We start from the raw sequence: 22384 nt of genomic DNA on the forward strand, positions 1-22384 counted from the left end.
TCAAACAGCCATCCAAAGCATGAAATCGAATAAAGCCCCAGGGGTCGACCGCATATCAGCCGAGATGCTCAAATCTGACCCCATGACATCCGCCCAACTACTGCATCGTTTATTTCGTAATATCTGGGACACCCCAACTTTCCCGGTCGACTGGATGCAAGGTATCTTAGCGAAGGTGCCCAAAAAGGGTGACCTGACTGTATGCGATAACTGGCGAGGCATTATATTGCTGTGTACCGTTCTCAAAGTTCTGTGCAAAATTATCCTAGCCCGGATTCAGGAGAAGATCGATGCGACTCTCCGGCGGCAGCAAGCCGGATTCCGTGCCGGAAGATCCTGTGTGGACCATATTGTCACGCTTCGCATAATTCTGGAGCAGGTCAACGAATTCCAAGAGTCCCTTTACTTGGTATTCATTGACTACGAAAAAGCTTTCGACCGTCTCAATCACGAGAATATGTGGGGCGCCCTAAGACGCAAGGGGGTTCCTGAGAAAATCATCGGCCTCATCGAAGCACAGTACGAGGCCTTTTTGTGTAGAGCGCTGCACAATGGGGTCCTGTCCGACCCTATCCGGGTCGTAGCTGGTGTGAGGCAAGGATGTATTCTATCACCATTACTGTTCCTCATCGTAATCGATGAAATTCTGGTAGATGCGATTGACCGTGAACCAAACCGCGGGCTGTTATGGCAGCCTATAACCATGGAGCACCTAAACGACTTCGAATTGGCGGATGACGTTGCACTCCTCGCACAACGGCGTTCTGATATGCAGAGTAAGCTCAACGACCTTGCCGAGCGCTCCTCCTCGGCAGGTTTAGTCATCAACGTCAACAAAACCAAATCGTTGGATGTAAACACGGTGACTCCTTCCAGTTTCACAGTAGCCGGGCAACCAGTGGAGAATGTTGAAAACTTCCAATATCTTGGTAGCCAAATGGCGTCAGACGGCGGTACCAAGATCGACATAAGCGCACGGATCAAGAAAGCAAGGGCTGCCTTTGCGAGTTTAAGAAATATCTGGAAAAACAGGCAGATAAGTGAACGCACCAAAATACGAATTTTCAACTCTAACGTGAAATCTTTGCTGTTATACGCTAGCGAAACATGATGTGTATCAGTGGAGAACACTCAACGGCTGCAGGTGTTCATTAACAGATGCCTGCGGTATATAATTCGGGCCTGGTGGCCTCACAACTGGATCCCAAGCAACGAGCTCCATCGTCGTTGTCACCAGAGGCCGATAGCAACAGAAATTCGGGATCGGAAGTGGGGCTGGGTCGGCCACACTCTACGTAGGGGCGGAAACGAAATCTGTAAACAAGCATTGGACTGGAACCCAGCGGGACATCGTAGCCGAGGCAGACCCAGAGGCTCATGGCGGCGAAGCCTCAATAAAGAAATAAAAGAAGTCGACCGAAATCTAACCTGGCAACAGGTTAAAGCGATAGCCGGGCAACGCTCAGGATGGAGATTTTTCAAGTTGCACCACCGGAGGTGTACAGGATCCATAAGTAAGTAAGTAAGTAAGGTCTTTACCGATTATATCGAGTCCTATTATCTCTTATACTGCTCGTCATTATTGATTTTATAGGCGGCTTATTGGGCCTGCGCAAACCTCCTGTCTCGTCGGAGGGCCGTCGTGTCAGGTCTGTTTTGTGTCCCACCTGACACCAGGACTTGGGCTTTTAGTTTTCGATATAAAAATTAATTTTACTACTGCTACTAATCTCGCGTCTCAGGTAGTGATATCTTGGAAGTATAATAAACGAATACCTGTACTATGTTATATTTTAATGTACCTTCAAATGTTGCATTGTACTTGCTCAATCAAATACTGCACCACTCTCGTCTATATAATATTTATTTTCTTCTGCAGAGAAGAACTGTTACAGTTTGAGTGAAATTAAGAACCCTGGTTTAAATAAGGAGAAGTTACATTTTTCAGGTGGGATACAAAGTTGGAAAAAAATGGAGTAAAATTATTTATCATAATTATTTGAAATTTATATGTGTTTGACAAAACAACAAACTAAAACACGCGGTCACTATAGAGTAAAACAAAATGCTGTAATAAGATTCAGTTCTTCTTCGTTAATCATCCATCGGTGATTCGCAGTCAAAACCCAAATCGCGCCTTTAGTCTCACGTTGTTGCTGTGTGTGTTATTGTGTATTTGTAATACAATATATAGTCTTATATTCATTCTATAAACAGTATGTATCATCTATATAGGCAAATATTTACCAGGCAGCATAATGCACTGCCCGTACTCGAAAATTGTATTCCTTTATGTACCGGATTTTACCCACTACTATTGGAAGATGTGATGAATTGATAACACTATCCTCGCTCGTCCGATAGGTTGTTCGCTCACAGTTTGCAAACCGCGCAGCTCGGGTTCGATACCCACGCAGGGACGACGAGGGTGAGCATGGACGAGCCTCTATAATCTTAATAAATATATTTTGTAATGATTCATAAGATTCATTTCTCAAGATATTTTGTTGTATTGTGATTTGACACTGATTTTGTTTGCAACATATTTCCTAATTGGGAAAGCAGTTAAATAAATATTTTCTCAAAAATAAATTTGTTTGGGTGTGCTCTTGGAGCGCGATAAGTTTTGTGCTGGGGAAAGTTGTTTTTGTTGCTTTGACAGTTTGTAACAGTATAAAAATAGTTTTCATCACCCGATAATAAAACATTTTGTTCAGTAAATATTTCCTTTCAAACTATAAAATAGCATTTTGGAAACTGTGTTGCTCCTTCTAAAACAATTATTAAAACTTTCGATTATGGTATAAAACAATGAACTGTGGGTAAATAACTGGTTATAATTGGACACTTATAAAAGTTTTATAATGATATTAATAGCTCAAACATTTCACAGACACAGTAGTATACATGACTAGTAGGTTTTGATTTATACACGCACATAAAATAACTTTCGTTGGTTTACCTAAAAAGAGGAATTTCTCAAACTATATAGATTTCATCCATCTTCAAAATGACTCTTGGATGAAATGAAAATTGATAACAGGAGAAACAGTATCGATGTTTTTGTATACTAGAAGGTAACAGTGACATACATGTGACAGTACATTGACTTCTACACTATTTACTGCTGGATTATTGAATAACGGGTCCATAATCTGCCGGATAGACGAATATGTGCAGTGTTGTTGCCTCTGCAATGTAAACAAAGGAGGATTCCCACCAATGTTTCAGTAATCTTCAACATTCTTTCATGCTTGGATTCCAGTCCAACTAAACTGATCCACAGTTTTTATATTTATGACTGCTTACGACACTAGAATATAATTTTGTTTTTACACAACAGCCTAAACCAAATAATGGATTACCCAATTCCATTTTATTTATTTTCGATTATTGTTTGCAGTTGTAGAACCAAATTTCTCGCAAGCTTCAATACTGCAGGAGTGTTGTGTCGCTCAGCCATTTCTAAAAAAAAGATAGCCCATTAATACAAGTACAGACGAACATACAAAGTAACCAAACTACCGTTGAAAAACTTAATGATATCGGTAAAGTCCATACTGTTCGATAAAATGATATCACGATAGGTTTCCAGCAAGGCGAGCGCCAGAAACAGCACGAAATGAGCCGACGCCACGTGCTTCGCCGCCCAAATCACCTCCCAGACCGAGAATATGTCCGCGTAGATCAGTTCACGCTTGAAATCCAACAGGAACCACCGGTAGCAGAAGTAAAAGTGAGTGTAATCTCCGTGAGCATGCATCAGGTCGTACATTTCCGAGTCCAAAATTTGGATGAGCGATCTGGAAACAAAATGGGACAAGGACGAAATCCGGTAAACGAATCACATTGTGATACGACATTTCACTAATTTACCTCATATTGGCGAAATGCATATCCATCGCTCCACCGTTCGGGAAATTTTCGATCATGCGTTCCATGAACCGGCAGAAGCAACCATAGCTGAGGGATTCATCGTCGAAGATCACCAGCAACGGAGCCACCAGATCGCACATACCCTGCATGTATCCAACGTCCAGGTGCTCCCACACGTAGCTGCGTGTTGAAAAAAAAACAACAAAATGCATGATTATTTCCTATCGGAAGCACTGAGTTAATTTTAATTCGGATTTTCTTCAAACTTTCATGACATAAACTACAAGATTATGGTTAGGTTTAAATTTCCGCTTTACTGGATTTCCGCACCTTGCCATTGACACCACTTTTAATGTTTTAATCTGGACAGCACATAATATGCAAGGGCTCTGTGGACTATGCTGGTTTGATTTCAATTGAATACCAGGCGTAGTTAAACTTGAAGACCAATTGATCTGAATTCCTTGACAATTTGGAGGGCCTAGAACATCTGCATCAAACTTATTATACGCAAGGACTCTAGTGACATGTATGGACATGCTGGGTTGATTTTGGTTTAATACCAGGTAGATCAATTTATCTAAAATCCAGAACAATTTGAAGAACCTAGAACATCTCATTCCACGTCGAGCATCCGTGCGAGACAGTCCATAGTCCGCGTACGGTCGAATATTCTTCCGGTTTTTTTCCTCGAAGCCAGCTGAGTGCTAGAGTGAAAGTGTGCTTATTTGAAGCAAACATTTGAAAAGTCACCATCGTTTTTCGCAAAAACAGACTTTTTTTGCAAACTCATCGGCGTCCATCGTCACGCAGGCGAAGTCATCATCGCCCAAAGCCGACAGTCCCACCACCATCATCACTGATCGTGCGCATCCACCAACACAGGCGGTGTTGTCCCGACACCCGCAGCTGTAGCCTCGATCGCGGCACGGGCGAGAGGCCGTCTGTTCGGTGTGTGCTGCTGCAAGTCCCAGCCGGTGACATTGTAGTGTGAAGGCTAAGCTAAGTATATTTTTGATCTCCCTCTCTCTCGTTGTAATCCCTTTCTTCCCCTCTTTTCCCCTCTTTTGATAATTTGAACCACGTCTGTCATTGATAATCCGTTTTCCCTGTGTGTTTGTTAATCAGTTTTGTGTTATTTTTTTCCCCTGTGATAAGTGCTTAATTGTGTGTGCCTCGCTGCTGCGAGACATTTAAAGTCTGCAATGCGCGAAGGCGATGATAGCGGGGGTACATCGTATTCCTCGTCAAATAATGCCTTGTTGGCTTCCGATGCTCTGCGTCAAAATAAAATGGACACTAGCAACACCAATGTTTCCCCCACGATCCCCCGCCACAAGGACTACCCTCCCGATTCTAGTGGGCCGTATGTTGTTTTCTTCCGACCCAAAGGCAAGCGGTTGAATATAAGTCAGATCAGCAAAGATCTGTAAAAGCGATTCTCGTCTGTCACGACCATTGACCTGGTTGGGTCCAGTAAGCTTCGCGTCACGGTCACTGATCGCAAACAGGCCAACGAGATTGCCACCTGTGAGCTTTTCACTCTCGAATATAAGGTCTATTTATCGTCAGCAGTTTGTGAGATCGCGGGGATGTTGACGGAGGGAAGTATGACATGCGACGATTTGAAACAAGGTTTCGGTCGTTTCAAGAACGCTTCTTTGCCTCCTGTTGCGATACTGGATTGCAAGCAAATGTATTCGGTGTCGCAGGAGGGAGAAAAGCGGATTTATTCGCCGTCTGATTCTTTCTGCGTCTGCGTCACCTTCTCCGGGTCCGCACTGCCTGACTACGTAGTGATTGGAAAACTTCGTCTACCTGTTCGGCTGTATGTACCGAAGGTGATGAATGGTGTTAATTGCAAGCAGCTGGGCCACACCGCTCAGTACTGCTGCAATAAACCTCGCTGTGCATCGTGCGGAGAGAAGCATGTGGATGGCGCGTACAAAACGCCACCGAAATGTGTCTATTGCAAATTGCAACGAAGGCCTTCCACATGCTCTTGAAGCTTGCCCAACCTACATACAGCGCCGAATCCACCAGAAGCGTTCTCTTCAGCAGCGTTCTCGACGTAGCTACGCCGAAATGCTGAGGAAGGCCGCTTCACCAGTTGTATCTGACACCATCTACTCGTCTCTTTCTTTGGACGATCAAGGTAGGTCTGACTCTGAAGTTGGAAATGGGGCCTTTGTTTTCAAAGGCTCAACGAGGAAACGAGTAAAACAAAGCCAGCGTCCCTCGAAAAAGCCTAGGAAACAGACTCAAAGAGAGCCCCATTCCAACATGGCGAAATCAAACGCAGGTGGAACTCAAAAACGTTCGACTTTTGTGGTTTCACATCAGGATGAACGAGAATTTCCGCCGCTTCCGGCACAATGGTCGGATTCGTCAAATTTCACGACATAAATCGATTACTCGAAAACTATCAGTGCTAGAGTTTTGACGTCTTCAGAAGAAATGATCTACAAGAAAAGATCTATTTTTGGTGTTAGGTGCCATTAGGGTGGCCCTTTTGTGATTTTTTTTTAAATCTATTTTTTTAACCTTTTGAGTTTGGAGATCATATTATTCTACAAAGTTATAGAGAATTTAATTCTAAGCATTTTTGCTTAATAAACATTTATTTTATCTCATATAGGTAATGTTTTATGACAAAATTACTAAATTTAGATAGGGTGGCTCCGAAAAAAATAGTTTTTAGCTTCCTCTTTCACCAATTCAAAATATTTTCAAAATCTGTCCAAGCATCGCTTCACGGTCTTTGGAAAGCGGATCTTTTGGTTACAGAAGATGGTTGATAGCTTCATTTTCAAGCATATTATAAGCATTATTTCTAGAAAAAGTGATATTTTTCTGAGCATTCTACTGCAGCTAGTAGCAAATATTAGCAAATATTTCAATCGTATTCTGAAAGTATACATGCATGACTCGCATGCCTCGCATGCCGCATCGCGTTTTAAATTTACATGGAGATTAGTATGGGAAAACGTACTTTTTTACATTTTTGCTATTAGCGGCTTCAATTTATCATCAATCACGTGACTCAATACGTTAGCATATAGTCTGGAAGATGCTGAAAGACTTTGCCAAAGAAGGTACGTAGCTGGAAGGTCTACAAAAAATGTTATTACGTTTCGAAAATTGATTGTTCAAACCATATGCAAGAAATCAATGTTTCTGCCAGCACTACTGGACAATCTATGGTTATCGAAGGGCAATACGCATCTTCCATCTGGTCGGATTTTTTTATTCGTGAAATAATTCCGAATAGCTGCCATTAGCTCAATAGCCCTATAGGATCAATTATTTTGAAATAACACTCAGTTAAATTATTGGTCTACGTAGTACGGCAGTGCTGGCAGAATAAACGATTTTTTGCATATGGTTTGAACACTCAATGTTCGAAGCGTTATAACTTTTTTCGTGGACGTTCCAGCAACGTACCTTCTTCAGCAAAGTTTTTCGGCATCCTTTGGGTTATACTTTAACGCAATGTGCTACTTGGTTTACGATGAACTGAAACCTGTAGTAGTAGAAATGCAAAAATACACGTTCTCCCATACTAATTTCCATACAAACTTCAAACGCGATGCGGAAAGCGAGGAAGCAACCAATCAGTCCCAAATTCTGCATAGTTGTTCAGGACCCAGAATGGCTTCGAAAAACCATTGATTTGAAAAAATGACCATGACACCCCACTCTAATGTATACTTTCAGAATACGATTGAAATGTTTGCTAATATTTGCTGCTAGCTACAGTAGAATGCTCAGAAAAATATCACTTTTTCTTGAAAAAATACTTAAAATATGCTTGAAAATGAAGCTATCAACCATCTTCTGTAACCGAAAGATCCGCTTTCTAAAGACCGTGAAGTGATGCTTGCACAGATTTTGAACATATTTTGAATTGGTGAAAGTGGAAGCTAAAAACTATTTTTTGGGAGTCACCCTATCTAAATTTAGTAATTTTGTCATAAAACATTACCTATAGGAGATAAAATGAATGTTTATTAAGCAAAAATGCTTAGAATTAAATTCTCTATAACTTTGTAGAATAATATGATCTCCTAACTCAGAAGGTTGAATAAAATGATTTCCAAAAAAAAATCACAAAAGGGCCACCCTAATGGAAACTTACATCAAAAATAGATCTTTTCTTGTAGATCATTTCTTCTGAAGACGTCAAAACTCTAGCACCGATAGTTTTCGAGTTATCGATTTATGACGTGAATTTGACGAATCCGACCATTGTGCGGGGACATCTAAAATCCCAGATGCCCCAATTTTTGCGATTTCTCAGCCAGAAAGAGAGCATAGAGAGCGAGCACAACAACCTCCGAGCGCTCCAATGTTCACACTTTCTGGCATCGTGGAGCTCATCCTCAACTTCTTCGATGCTTCCGACCCCGTGAAGAACATGGTCAAAACTGTTCTTCCTATTCTGACTCCTCTCCTGAAGCAGCTGGCTTCAAAAATGCCCCTCCTCGAGTCATTCGTATCCTTCGATGACTAATTTCGTCGATAAGGCTCATATCATTTCGATTCTCCAGTGGAACTGTCGAAGTATTCTTTCAAAATTAGATATTTTCAAATTTTTAGCTAACAAATTACAATGCGATGTTTTTACTTTATGTGAAACATGGCTAACATCAGATGTAAACCTTCATTTTCCCGATTTTAACATCATTCGCCGCGAACGGGCAAATCCATATGGAGGGGTGCTTTTAGGGATCAAAAAACAGCACTCCTTCTATAGGGTCGATTTTGCTCCGATGTCAGGCACCGAAGTTGTCGCATGTCAGGTGACTATTCGAGGAAAAGACCTCAGTATCGCCTCGATATGTCTTCCTCCAGAGATCTCTCGCGCATCTGCTCGGTTATGCCCGAGCCACGGTTGCTCTTGGGAGATTTTAACTCCCACGGAACAGGCTGGGGGGAACTGTACGACGACAACCGTTCAACAATGATATACGACCTCTGCGACGACTTCAATATGTCAATTTTGAATACAGGAGAAGTTACACGAGTGGCTCCACCAGCAAGAGATAGCCGTCTAGATCAGTAATCCCCAAAGTGCGGCCCTCTAAGCCTTTTCCTGCGGCCCGCGAAGGATTTTAGAGAACACACTACATGTGGCCCATTGTTAGTCGTTATATGACAAGAAAAGCTTTTCATTGTCCAATTTTTTTCGTTGCATTCGGGTATTCTGTCAAGATTGCACTATTGTTGATATATGAAGCATGAATCGTGTTATCATCATGATTAATAAAATTGATCACTACATCAATATTATGTAGGCCAAGCCCGACAGCAAATATGCTGGATTGTTATTGCCACGGGCTATAAAAATAACAAATGTGTGTTTTTTTTGTTTTTTTCTTCGCGTCATGTAAGATTAATGTTGCTATACACTGCTTTTACTCTTAAAAATAAGTTAGGGTTCGGAAAAAAATCAACTGGAAAATTACTGGATTATTAACTCCAGACAACACGCTGACTATCACTTGTTCCACCAACGTACTTTAAAGCTACGGAAAATATAGAATTTCTTTTAATTTTTTTTTCAATCTCCGATATTGTTGAAGAAAAAGTTTCAGAAAATTCATTTGATAGAAAAGCACGGAAGCAAGGACCGGTCCGGAATGCAGATTTATTCGATTTCTATTCACAATGCTGGCATGATCACCTTTTATTGCTTATACCCTGATTTCTTTTTTGGCAATTATATTTTTTTATGGAAAATTTCTATTTTTAGGGGGAATTTTTATTTTTACTTTTATTGTGAATAATATATCCTTAAAAATAAATACATAAGGTCTTTTGATTATTTGGAAACAAACAGCTCAGAATATGTTCTGCTTACTGAACCGAAAAGATGGTGTTGCAAAAGAATTTTCTCGTATATCAAGTCTGAAAGAGCAGAAACGGACAGTCAGCTACGGCGATAAAACCTGCAGAATTGAATGTCCTTTCAAATATGTTATTCGAAAAAGATTAACGGAAATAACATATTTTTTTAAATTCATTTCATTTTTAAAAATCATGTTGTACCTACTAAAATTCAACTTGAAATAAAAAAACAAATATTGCGAATATATTCGAAATTGCAATGTGGCCCTCAATAGTAACCATGCTGGTGGACCAAGATCCCCATGGTAGTGATCATTTGCCGATCGAAGTTTTAATGGACCAATGGGCATAATCAATCCGCTTCTATCGACCTCTCATATGACCTCACAAAGCACATCGATTGGGGGAAATATGGGGAGGCCATCATTGATGGCATACAGTCGATAGTTTCTATCTCAGTTGGTTATTGACAGCGCTCTCCATGCACAACGCCGGCCGGTGCCAGGAGCTTCGGTTCGTAGGAAACCACATAGTCCGTGGTGGGACACCGAGTGGAAACAGCTGTATCGTGAGAAATCTAACGCGTTAAAGGAATTTCGGAAACACGGATCGATCGTTCTTCACAAACGGTACATCGCGCTCGAGATCCAGTTCAAAAAGCTGGTCAAAGTGAAGAAACGTGGATATTGGCGCACTTTTGTTGAAGGTTTATCGCGCGAGACCTCAATGAAAATTCTGTGGACCGTCGGGAGAAGAATGCGCAACGCGTCGTCCGTAAACGAAGATCGTAAAAGCTCATCGCGGTGGATACTCGATTTTGCGAAGAAAGTTTGTCCGGATTCGGTGCCGGTGAAGCAAGTGTCACGTAATGCTTTTGCTGACAGGGATGATATGGATCGGCCCTTTTCGATGATTGAATTCTCGCTTGCTCTCCTTTCATGTAACAATTGTTGATCACCATTTGTCAAGTAAACAACCTAAGACGCGTCTTTTCCCAGTCCGGTATAATTGAGTTAATAAAACCCACTACCTTTCCAGGATTTGCATTCCAAATATCTCCTGGTTGCATAAAGCCACTATTTAGAAATTTAGATCTACCCTTGTACAATGCATCACAACTGCAAAGCAGATGCTCCGAGGTTTCACGTTCCATGTTACAGAAACGACAGATATCATTCTGAATCTGGCCAATATTTTTCAAGTGATATCTGCTCGGGCAGTGTCCGGTTATTAGGCCAGTGAATGTGCAAAAAGCTTTCTTGCTGAGCTCCAAGAGCTTTTCGGTTACTTTAACATTGGGAATTATAAATCTTTTTGAGCACACTTTTCGGCAACCAACCAGTTGGTCATCAACCTTTGTGCTTCCCAGGATTTCAATTCCATTTTTATAGTACAGTATGATAAACCGCAGAAAGGTTCTGGGCCAATAAACTGTGTGTTTGAACCTCGTTTTGCAAGCTCGTCTGCCTTTTCATTACCTTCAATGCCACAGTGTCGTGGAACCCAGTACAGATTCACAGAGTTCTCTTGGCACACTTTTCGCAATGAAAGAATGCAGTCCCAGACAAGTTTTGATGCACATTTAAAGCTACTCAATGCCGAGTGCCGTTTGACTATCTGTGATCTGTGATCTCAGAGCACCTTAGTCACCAAATCAGGTAACCATAACCTCTTCTGCGAGCTCCGCCGTACTTGTCGGGTATCAGATTATCATCTGACTAGGAATCCGGTTCAAATCGTCAGACCGCTATAAGAACACATGAATGTTTTCACGGCGTTCTACCAACAGCAGTGTCCTTTCGTCATACGCGGCTTGCACCCGGTTGCTTTAGTTTACCATCGAGCGGGAATCCTGCTCGGGGTTAATCATTATCTCTCGGCTGGAACAAACCAGCATCCGATTGTTACCCGAATCCACTACGCAACAGTAACTCTAACTGGGATCGCTCGCAGTAATCGGAGGATCGTTCTCCGTGCCCGGACAATCTCCAACAAGTCCAACAAATACACCCCCTCCCCCCTTTTGTCTAACCCCTGTACTGCCTGTAATCGCATAACTTTCCCATATGAATAAGAAACCCAGCTAAGATGCAAGCACAATGCGGTTACAGGCAGTGTAAATCTCACGGCCTTCCGTCTGCCAAGCTTCCGTATGAAACCTAAATTTACGGTATTTCTTCACCGAAATCGTTCGTCTTCGAACATTTCTGTTTGCCAGTACCTTTTTTATCTTCGATATAGAGATTTGCAGCCCTCGGCTGGCTCATCTCTGGACCAGTATCTTATCTTCGCATTTTAATAACTGGTCTACCAGTTGCTCTACTCCAAAGATTTTGTTTGTGTTTACATCTAGTCGATCTCTTCGAACGCCTGTTGACGAGAATCAGAAGAGCGCTACAATGGACAATGGATAGATATAATCGTGTCAAATTATGTGCATCCAACATAATGTGATAAACATTCTTATTTTTGTATGGTTAACAACTTTTTTATACATCGTCAATATTATGTTCATTTAATATATCAACAAATCACAACAAAATTACAGCAAATTAAAAATTTCTTCTAAGTTGACGCCTTCAAGTACGCAATCAGATCCGCCCGCTCGTTCGGCTTCTTTATGCCCGCGAAGATCATCTTCGTGCCAGGGATGTACTTCTTCGGGTTTTCCAGATACTCGAAAAGTGTGTCCTCGTTCCATGTGACCCCTTTGTTCTTGTTGGCATCGGTGTAGGAGAATCCAGCGGCCTTACCGGTTTTACGTCCGAAAATCCCGTGCAGATTGGGTCCAACCTTGTGCTTACCGCCGGCCTCGACGGTGTGACATTGCGCACAGCGTTGGACAAATAGTTTTTTGCCCTTCTCGACGTCTCCAGCCGGAATGCCCATATTGAAGGAAAAACGGGAATTTTTAAAAACTCAGATGCTTCTATGTGAGTAGTGGAGCCAACCTGACAACACTGGAGTTTGCTTGGATTTGACACTTGTCCCACCAAATTAAAATTTGAAGAAAATCGACCTACTATGATATTTTGTACGGTCAGATCTAGGGTCAGATATCCCGCACAACATTGATTTCTTCCACACGGATATCAAAAAACTTGTAGAATTTGGGTTCAAGCGTGTTCAAAGTAAAGAAATTATTCAAAATACATCTGCTTGAATTACTCTTGCTTAGTGCGACATTTTCGCTTCCGCTGAAAATGAAAGCAAATTGTTCCGATGAGTGGAGGAAACTCGATCGGCTGGGCAAAATTTACCCCGCTACCAATGCGAGAGATCGCACCTTGGCTACCATAGTCTTACACACCTGTTTTGATGATTTATTATGGAGGCTGGCAAATAAAGATCCCTGGAGCGCAACAAAAAGAATGGTGACTGCCAGGCTGCACTCTTCAACACCCCTAGAATGGTCTCCTTAAATGTTGTCAAGGATGATCGAAATTCTGTTTCTGAGCTACGAGTCAACTGGCGAAGCCATCGAAGAGGTATAACTGGTATGGCATTGCGCACCTCGACTCGAAACGAGCAAACCATACAAACTGTCATACGAAAGAGCTGTCGAAAGGAGATGCGCAATGAGGACCATGGATTCATCTTATCCTTTCGTATGGGATCAGCATACTAGAGCTCGACAAGCCGACAAGCTTGATTTCGTGAACAATGTCGATTGTGTACGCAATAAAGCGGTAGCGGTGATCAGGTCGCTATCGTGAATGAAGTACAACAGTTCAGCGGTTAAGAGTTTTAACACTCGAACACGCGCGCTGTTGTATTTTGTACAACACTGAAGAAAAACATCGCTCGCGGTACACAGCACGAGCGAGCCTGCATGAGAGTTCCAGGACCAACCTTAAAAAACAGAACCCTATATACAGATTGTTGTGCCTAAAAATGGTAAGCGCATATCACTCCATGTCAAGTTGTGATACGGACAACAGCCAGTTCTACGACGACGTATCAATAGCCGGGCTATGTAAAAATGTATCGTGCGTCCGTCTGATGATTATTACAGTTATTAACATAATTAAGTAGGGCTAAAGCAAAAAAATACAAAAGCCCGCATTTGAGGCAATAGAAAACAAATCGGAGTGCTGCTTCAACATTTCAAACAGCAGTCGATAGTTGAATGTACAGCTATTTTGATACTCTGTTGGCCGTTGTCAATGCAGTCAAAACTGTTATTTAGAAACTTACGTGCAAATGACGTTCCGTAGTTTGTCCAAATTTTCGTTGGCAAAATACCAATAATTTCTATCGCACCGTTGAACATCTTTCTCAATGCGATGAAGATTCAGTCCAAATGATTCCAGTAGTTCGCTCTACAAAATACAAAGAAAATATCATTACAGTTGCCAATTATTTTCAACTTTCTCCTGTCACAAAACGGACATATAACTTACACTATAAATTCCTCCATTGGAGCTAGCTGGCGACACACACGCTGACTTGGGTTCCTGCAATGCATCTAACTGACCGATTGTTCCCTCCTCGGGGAGAGCCTCCAGCGTATTGTTGTTCTGCTCCTTGGTATCGTTTATCATCGTCACATCTATGGATGCATCAGTGACAATAACAGCTCGTGGATGCCCCGGTGACATCGGCATCGGAAACTCGTCCTCATCGACCTCAGGGTCTTTCATCTCTTCTTCCTCCTCCTCGTCATTCGGCAGTACATTTTCGTTGCTCGTTACTGGCAGCATATCTGCCACGTCCACAAAATCGTTACCCACCGTAGCGTATGACGAATCCGATGGAGAACTCTTGTTACTGTCTATATCTCGGCTGTGCTCCGAGAGAGGAAGCTCTAATCTATCTGGAGAACCGAGTTTTTCTACATCTTCCAGATCTGCCTTCTCAGGTTCTTCCTTAGCTTCCTCTTTGGACTTCTCAGGTAATTTTGACTTAGACGTTTCCTCGTCATCGTCCATCTCCGGTTCTGACATATCCGAGAAGCCATTTTCCTCGAATACCTCATTCTCCATCTCCTCCTCTTCGGCATCCTTGCTTTTGTTCTCCATGCTGCCACTGCCCGAACTCAGCTTGGCAACAGCCACCGCCGTTCTCTCTTTATCCCTCTGGCGAACGATCGCTTCAACCGCCAGCCATTCGCTCATCGTCGTCTCGTAGTAATGTTTTGTGGTTTCATCCAACTCTGCACGTTCTTCCGGTGTTGTCCCGAACGTGTAGTGCCCCAACAAGTACGGCCAAACCTCTTTTCGGATGTCGTGCTCAACCCCACCGTAGTAAACCAGACGGTAGACTTCCTGATCATCCGCCACCACACCTTTGTCGTCGTGTAAATCATCCCAACGGGCTTTGGTGAGCCCTTCTTCGGCACCAACTGTAAAAAATGTCACTATACCGCAGAGGTTCAAATACAAAACTGGAAACAAACTTACCATCCGGGGTAATCCTTCCATTCACCAAGCCTGATAGATGAGTACGAACTGTGGACAGATGCCGACAGTAAGCCAGCCAACCGTAAAAAGCGCGAGATATGATCTGTCTCTTCATCGTTGAGCAAACGAGGGCAATGCTTGTGGATTGGTTTGTGGCCGGCTAAAATGTGAAAACAAATGATTTATATGTAGACTTGTAGAGAACCCGAAATCAAAACTCACGTTTGGACTGTCGATGGACATCGCGTCGATTGAGAGACTTTTACTGGAGCAGTCACTGCTTTCGTTGGTCGAACAGCTGCTAAGTTGCGCCCGATATCGTGGGCTGGTTCGTCCTAATTCCAGAATCGCATGGTTTGCCACTGCAATAAATTTATGGAAAAAATCAATATAACACATAACAAACACACTTATTAGGATTATCGTACAGAATTCATCAGTGTTGCCTTTGTTGACCACGCGGAACACGTAATCGATCGGCAGTTCTTCGCTAGTGGCCGCTTCCAGAAGTGATGGAAGAGGTCTACGGCGAGATTTGTGCGGCCAAGGAAAGATTCTCCCAATGCCACGTTGCGACCAAAGCGGTGGATCCAGCTGTCCATGCGGTAGCAGTCCTGTTCAAGAGAAACAACATTTGATCATAAGCGGAAATGGAAACTAAATTTCTTGTAGTACATAGTTGATATGTACATGATATTCTATCAAAGACAACGTGTATTGAAAGTCTTGAGCAACAGCCTTGTTTTCCACAGCACTGAATTTCCATATAAAATAACTCAATTGATTATAAGTAGATAATCCTCTCTGCATGACAAACGCAGCAAACAACGAAAGACAGTTCAAGATAGCATAGCATAGCATTGAGCAATTCGCACAAATAGAAATTCCTTTGAGGAACTGCAGGAGGATTTTTTTATTCATATATTTATTTAGTAGGCACCCCGTGTTCTTAAACGCTACTGAACCGTGATCTACTGTAGTATTCTGCTTTACAGAATCTATGGATACCCGTAGTTCGATATTGTTGTCGTTGCCGATGTCATCGTGAGTCCTTGTGTCCATTTGTCCATATGGTGAATCCAATGATCGTTGCTTTGTTCGGTTGCCATTTATCAAAGAACGTTGGAGGAATGCCTTCGAGATCAGTTTTATCAGTTGTTGTCAGGCAGACGTGTCCATGAGGCGTGACCCCAAACGCCGCCGTAAGGACTGCGCTGCCGGTGACTGACGAGGGTTTGGTGGAAGGGATGGGAATCGAGCCCATGTTCATTCGCTTATAAGGCGAACGTGAAGCCAGCTACGCTACGGGACCCCCTGCCGGAAGAATTCCTTTGAGGATCTTCCAGAGGAATTTCTTTGAGAAACTTCTGGCGGAATTCCCTTTAAGGAACTTCCGGAGGAATTCCTTTGTAGAACTTCAGGAGGAATTCCTTTGAGGAGCTTCCGGAGGAATTCCTTCGAGCAACTTCCGGAAGAAATTTCTTCGAGAACCGTCTGGAGGAATTTCTCGCTTAACTTTTCAAAAAGACCTAATTAATATTTTTTAAATTAATTAATTTGAGTACTGCAATCAAAAGCTTTCAAATTGGTCTGTGGATTACAATATTCAAACTAATTCATGAAAAAAATGTTACTTAGGTCCTTTTGAAAAGTTAAGCTAGATTTCTTTGAGGAACACTCGGAGCAACTCTCGGAGGAAATTCTGGAGGAAATCCCGGTGGAATTTCAGGAGGAATTCCCGGATAAATTTCTAGATGAATTTCCGGGAGAGTTATTGAAGGAACTTATGAAGAAATTTCAAGAAAAATTTCTGGACGATTTCCTGGAGGAACTTCCGGAGGAATTCCTGGAGGAACTTCCGGAGGAATTCCTGGAGGAACTTCCGGAGGAATTCCTGGAGGAACTTCCGGAGGAATTCCTGGAGGAACTTCCGGAGGAATTCCTGGAGGAACTTCCGGAGGAATTCCTGGAGGAACTTCCGGAGGAATTCCTGGAGGAACTTCCGGAGGAATTCCTGGAGGAACTTCCGGAGGAATTCCTGGAGGAACTTCCGGAGGAATTCCTGGAGGAACTTCCGGAGGAATTCCTGGAGGAACTTCCGGAGGAATTCCTGGAGGAACTTCGGAGGAATTCCTGGAGGAACTTCCGGAGGAATTCCTGGAGGAACTTCGGAGGAATTCCTGGAGGAACTTCCGAAGGAATTCCTGGAGGAACTTCCGGAGGAATTCCTGGAGGAACTTCCGGAGGAATTCCTGGAGGAACTTCCGGAGGAATTCCTGGAGGAACTTCCGGAGGAATTCCTGGAGGAACTTCCGGAGGAATTCCTGGAGGAACTTCCGGAGGAATTCCTGGAGGAACTTCCGGAGGAATTCCTGGAGGAACTTCCGGAGGAATTCCTGGAGGAACTTCCGGAGGAATTCCTGGAGGAACTTCCGGAGGAATTCCTGGAGGAACTTCCGGAGGAATTCCTGGAGGAACTTCCGGAGGAACTTCCGTAGGAATTCCTGGAGGAACTTCCGGAGGAATTCCTGGAGGAACTTCCGGAGGAATTCCTGGAGGAACTTCCGGAGGAATTCCTGGAGGAACTTCCGGAGGAATTCCTGGAGGAACTTCCGGAGGAATTCCTGGAGGAACTTCCGGAGGAATTCCTGGAGGAACTTCCGGAGGAATTCCTGGAGGAACTTCCGGAGGAATTCCTGGAGGAACTTCCGGAGGAATTCCTGGAGGAACTTCCGGAGGAATTCCTGGAGGAACTTCCGGAGGAATTCCTGGAGGAACTTCCGGAGGAATTCCTGGAGGAACTTCCGGAGGAATTTCTGGAGGAACTTCCGGAGGAATTCCTGGACGAACTTCCGGAGGAATTCCTGGACGAACTTCCGGAGGAATTCCTGGAGGAACTTCCGGAGGAATTCCTGGAGGAACTTCCGGAGGAATTCCTGGAGGAACTTCCGGAGGAATTCCTGGAGGAACTTCCGGAGGAATTCCTGGAGGAACTTCCGGAGGAATTCCTGGAGGAACTTCCGGAGGAATTCCTGGAGGAACTTCCGGAGGAATTCCTGGAGGAACTTCCGGAGGAATTCCTGGAGGAACTTCCGGAGGAATTCCTGGAGGAACTTCCGTAGGAATTCCTGGAGGAACTTCCGGAGGGATTCATGGAGGAACTTCCGGAGGAATTCCTGGAGGAACTTCCGGAGGAATTCCTGGAGGAACTTCCGGAAGATTTCCTGAAGGAACTTCCGGAGGATTTCCTGGAGGAACTTCCGGAGGATTTTCTGGAGGAACTTCCGGAGGAATTCCTGGAGGAACTTCCGGAGGTATTTCTGGAGGAACTTCCGGAGGAATTTCCGGAGGAACTTCCGGAGAAATTTCTGGAGGAACTTCCGGAGAAATTTCTGGAGGAACTTCCGGAGGAATTCCTGGAGGAACTTCCGGAGGAATTCCTGGAGGAACTTCCGGAGGAATTCCTGGAGGAACTTCCGGAGGAATTCCTGGAGGAACTTCCGGAGGAATTCCTGGAGGAACTTCCGGAGGAATTCCTGGAGGAACTTCCGGAGGAATTCCTGGAGGAACTTCCGGAGGAATTCCTGGAGGAACTTCCGGAGGAATTCCTGGAGGAACTTCCGGAGGAATTCCTGGAGGAACTTCGGAGGAATTCCTGGAGGAACTTCCGGAGGAATTCCTGGAGGAACTTCCGGAGGAATTCCTGGAGGAACTTCCGGAGGAATTCCTGGAGGAACTTCCGGAGGAATTCCTGGAGGAACTTCTGGAGGAATTCCTGGAGGAACTTCCGGAGGAATTCCTGAGGAACTTCCGGAGGAATTCCTGGAGGAACTTCCGGAGGAATTCCTGGAGGAACTTCCGGAGGAATTCCTGGAGGAACTTCCGGAGGAATTCCTGGAGGAACTTCCGGAGGAATTCCTGGAGGAACTTCCGAAGGAATTCCTGGAGGAACTTCCGGAGGAATTCCTGGAGGAACTTCCGAAGGAATTCCTGGAGGAACTTGCGGAGGAATTCCTGGAGGAACTTCCGGAGGAATTCCTGGAGGAACTTCCGGAGGAATTCCTGGAGGAACTTCCGGAGGAATTCCTGGAGGAACTTCCGAAGGAATTCCTGGAGGAACTTCCGGAGAAATTCCTGGAGGAACTTCCGGAGAAATTCCTGGAGGAACTTCCGGAGGAATTCCTGGAGGAACTTCCGGAGGAATTCCTGGAGGAACTTCCGGAGGAATTCCTGGAGGAACTTCCGGAGGAATTCCTAGACGAACTTCCGGAGGAATTCCTGGAGGAACTTCCGGAGAATTCCTGGAGGAACTTCCGGAGGAATTCCTGGAGGAACTTCCGGAGGAATTTCCGGAAGAATTCCTGGAGGAACTTCCGGAGGAATTCCTGGAGGAACTTCCGGAGGAATTCCTGGAGGAACTTCCGGAGGAATTCCTGGAGGAACTTCCGGAGGAATTCCTGGAGGAACTTCCGGAGGAATTCCTGGAGGAACTTCCGGAGGAATTCCTGGAGGAACTTCCGGAGGAATTCCTGGAGGAACTTCCGGAGGAATTCCTGGAGGAACTTCCGGAGGAATTCCTGGAGGAACTTCCGGAGGAATTCCTGCAGCAACATCACGAGGAATTCCTGGAGGAACTTCCGGAGGAATTCCTGGAGGAACTTCCGGAGGAATTCCTGGAGGAACTTCCGGAGGAATTCCTGGAGGAACTTTTGGATGAATTTCTGGAGGAACTTCCGGAAAAATTCCTGGAGGAACTTCCGGAGGAATTCCTGGAGGAACTTCCGTAGGAATTCCTGGAGGAGCTTCCGGAGGAATTCATGGAGGAACTTCCGGAGGAATTCCTGGAGGAACTTCCGGAAGATTTCCTGAAGGAACTTCCGGAAGATTTCCTGGAGGAACTTCCGGAGGATTTTCTGGAGGAACTTCCGGAGGAATTCCTGGAGGAACTTCCGGAGGTATTTCTGGAGGAACTTCCGGAGGAATTCCTGGAGGAACTTCCGGAGGAATTCCTGGAGGAACTTCCGGAGGAATTCCTGGAGGAACTTCCGAAGGAATTCCTGGAGGAACTTCCGAAGGGATTCCTGGAGAACTTCCGGAGGAATTCCTGGAGGAACTTCCGGAGGAATTCCTGGAGGAACTTCCGGAGGAATTCCTGGAGGAACTTCCGGAGGAATTCCTGGAGGAACTTCCGGAGGAATTCCTGGAGGAACTTCCGGAGGAATTCCTGGAGGAACTTCCGGAGGAATTCCTGGAGGAACGGAGGAATTTCTGGAGGAACTTCCGGAGGAATTCCTGGAGGAACTTCCGGAGGAATTCCTGGAGGAACTTCCGGAGGAATTCCTGGAGGAACTTCCGGAGGAATTCCTGGAGGAACTTCCGGAGGAATTCCTGGAGGAACTTCCGGAGGAATTCCTGGAGGAACTTCCGGAGGAATTCCTGGAGGAACTTCCGGAGGAATTCCTGGAGGAACTTCCGGAGGAATTCCTGGAGGAACTTCCGGAGGAATTCCTGGAGGAACTTCCAGAGGAATTCCTGGAGGAACTTCCGGAGGAATTCCTGGAGGAACTTCCGGAGGAATTCCTGGAGGAACTTCCGAAGGAATTCCTGGAGGAACTTCCGGAGAAATTCCTGGAGGAACTTCCGGAGGAATTCCTGGAGGAACTTCCGGAGGAATTCCTGGAGGAACTTCCGGAGGAATTCCTGGAGGAACTTCCGGAGGAATTCCTGGAGGAACTTCCGGAGGAATTCCTGGAGGAACTTCCGGAGGAATTCCTGGAGGAACTTCCGGAGGAATTCCTGGAGGAACTTCCGGAGGAATTCCTGGAGGAACTTCCGGAGGAATTCCAGACGAACTTCCGGAGGAATTCCTGGAGGAACTTCCGAGAATTCCTGGAGGAACTTCCGGAGGAATTCCTGGAGGAACTTCCGGAGGAATTCCTGGAGGAACTTCCGGAGGAATTCCTGGAGGAACTTCCGGAGGAATTCCTGGAGGAACTTCCGGAGGAATTCCTGGAGGAACTTCCTGGAATTCCTGGAGGAACTTCCGGAGGAATTCCTGGAGGAACTTCCGGAGGAATTCCTGGAGGAACTTCCGGAGGAATTCCTGGAGGAACTTCCGGAGGAATTCCTGGAGGAACTTCCGGAGGAATTCCTGGAGGAACTTCCGGAGGAATTCCTGGAGGAACTTCCGGAGGAATTCCTGAAGGAACTTCTAGAGGAATTCCTGGAGGAACTTCCGGAGGAATTCCTGGAGGAACTTCCGGAGGAATTCCTGGGGGAACTGTCGGAGGAATTCCTGGAGGAACTTCCGGAGGAATTCCTGGAGGAACTTCCGGAGGAATTCCTGGAGGAACTTCCGGAGGAATTCCTGGAGGAACTTCCGGAGGAATTCCTGGAGGAACTTCCGAAGGAATTCCTGGAGGAACTTCCGGAGGAATTCCTGGAGGAACTTCCGGAGGAATTCCTGGAGGAACTTCCGGAGGAATTCCTGGAGGAACTTCCGGAGGAATTCCTGGAGGAACTTCCGGAGGAATTCCTGGAGGAACTTCCGGAGGAATTCCTGGAGGAACTTCCGAAGGAATTCCTGGAGGAACTTCCGAAGGAATTCCTGGAGGAACTTCCGGAGAAATTCCTGGAGGAACTTCCGGAGGAATTCCTGGAGGAACTTCCGGAGGAATTCCTGGAGGAACTTCCGGAGGAATTCCTGGAGGAACTTCCGGAGGAATTCCTGGAGGAACTTCCGGAGGAATTCCTGGAGGAACTTCCGGAGGAATTCCTGGAGGAACTTCCGGAGGAATTCCTGGAGGAACTTCCGGAGGAATTCCTGGAGGAACTTCCGGAGGAATTCCTGGAGGAACTTCCGGAGGAATTCCTGGAGGAACTTCCGGAGGAATTCCTAGACGAACTTCCGGAGGAATTCCTGGAGGAACTTCCGGAGAATTCCTGGAGGAACTTCCGGAGGAATTCCTGGAGGAACTTCCGGAGGAATTCCTGGAGGAACTTCCGGAGGAATTCCTGGAGGAACTTCCGGAGGAATTCCTGGAGGAACTTCCGGAGGAATTCCTGGAGGAACTTCCGGAGGAATTCCTGGAGGAACTTCCGGAGGAATTCCTGGAGGAACTTCCGGAGGAATTCCTGAAGGAACTTCTAGAGGAATTCCTGGAGGAACTTCCGGAGGAATTCCTGGAGGAACTTCCGGAGGAATTCCTGGAGGAACTTCCGGAGGAATTCCTGGAGGAACTTCCGGAGGAATTCCT

The 22384-nt window shown here is 44.9% G+C and overlaps 2 protein-coding genes across 3 annotated transcripts in view; both read right to left on the bottom strand.

The window, feature by feature from the left end:
- Positions 1-1781: 1781 nt before the first annotated feature.
- Positions 1782-22384, bottom strand: part of LOC134219855 (small G protein signaling modulator 2-like) — a 62613-nt gene continuing 42010 nt past the window's right edge. For both annotated transcript variants that reach the window (XM_062698742.1, XM_062698741.1), the window contains exons 7-14: positions 15557-15742; positions 15351-15490; positions 15129-15288; positions 14130-15070; positions 13924-14048; positions 3877-4056; positions 3526-3803; positions 1782-3465 (exon numbers count right to left, since the gene is read on the bottom strand). In XM_062698742.1, the coding sequence (XP_062554726.1) occupies positions 3377-3465; positions 3526-3803; positions 3877-4056; positions 13924-14048; positions 14130-15070; positions 15129-15288; positions 15351-15490; positions 15557-15742 (2099 nt within the window). In that variant the 3' untranslated portion in view covers positions 1782-3376. The remainder of the gene's footprint in view (positions 3466-3525; positions 3804-3876; positions 4057-13923; positions 14049-14129; positions 15071-15128; positions 15289-15350; positions 15491-15556; positions 15743-22384) is intronic.
- On the bottom strand, positions 12187-12757 carry LOC134220216 (cytochrome c-2). The gene has a single exon (XM_062699210.1). The coding sequence runs from the start codon at positions 12613-12615 to the stop codon at positions 12292-12294; it is 324 nt and encodes a 107-aa protein (XP_062555194.1). The 5' UTR covers positions 12616-12757; the 3' UTR covers positions 12187-12291.

This window comes from Armigeres subalbatus, chromosome 3 (assembly GCF_024139115.2).
Source record: "Armigeres subalbatus isolate Guangzhou_Male chromosome 3, GZ_Asu_2, whole genome shotgun sequence".
NCBI classification, from domain to species: domain Eukaryota; kingdom Metazoa; phylum Arthropoda; class Insecta; order Diptera; family Culicidae; genus Armigeres; species Armigeres subalbatus.

Excerpts from the sequence above, each read along its gene's own strand:
- LOC134220216 (XM_062699210.1), bottom strand. The coding sequence starts at position 12,615 with ATGGGCATTCCGGCTGGAGACGTCGAGAAGGGCAAAAAACTATTTGTC.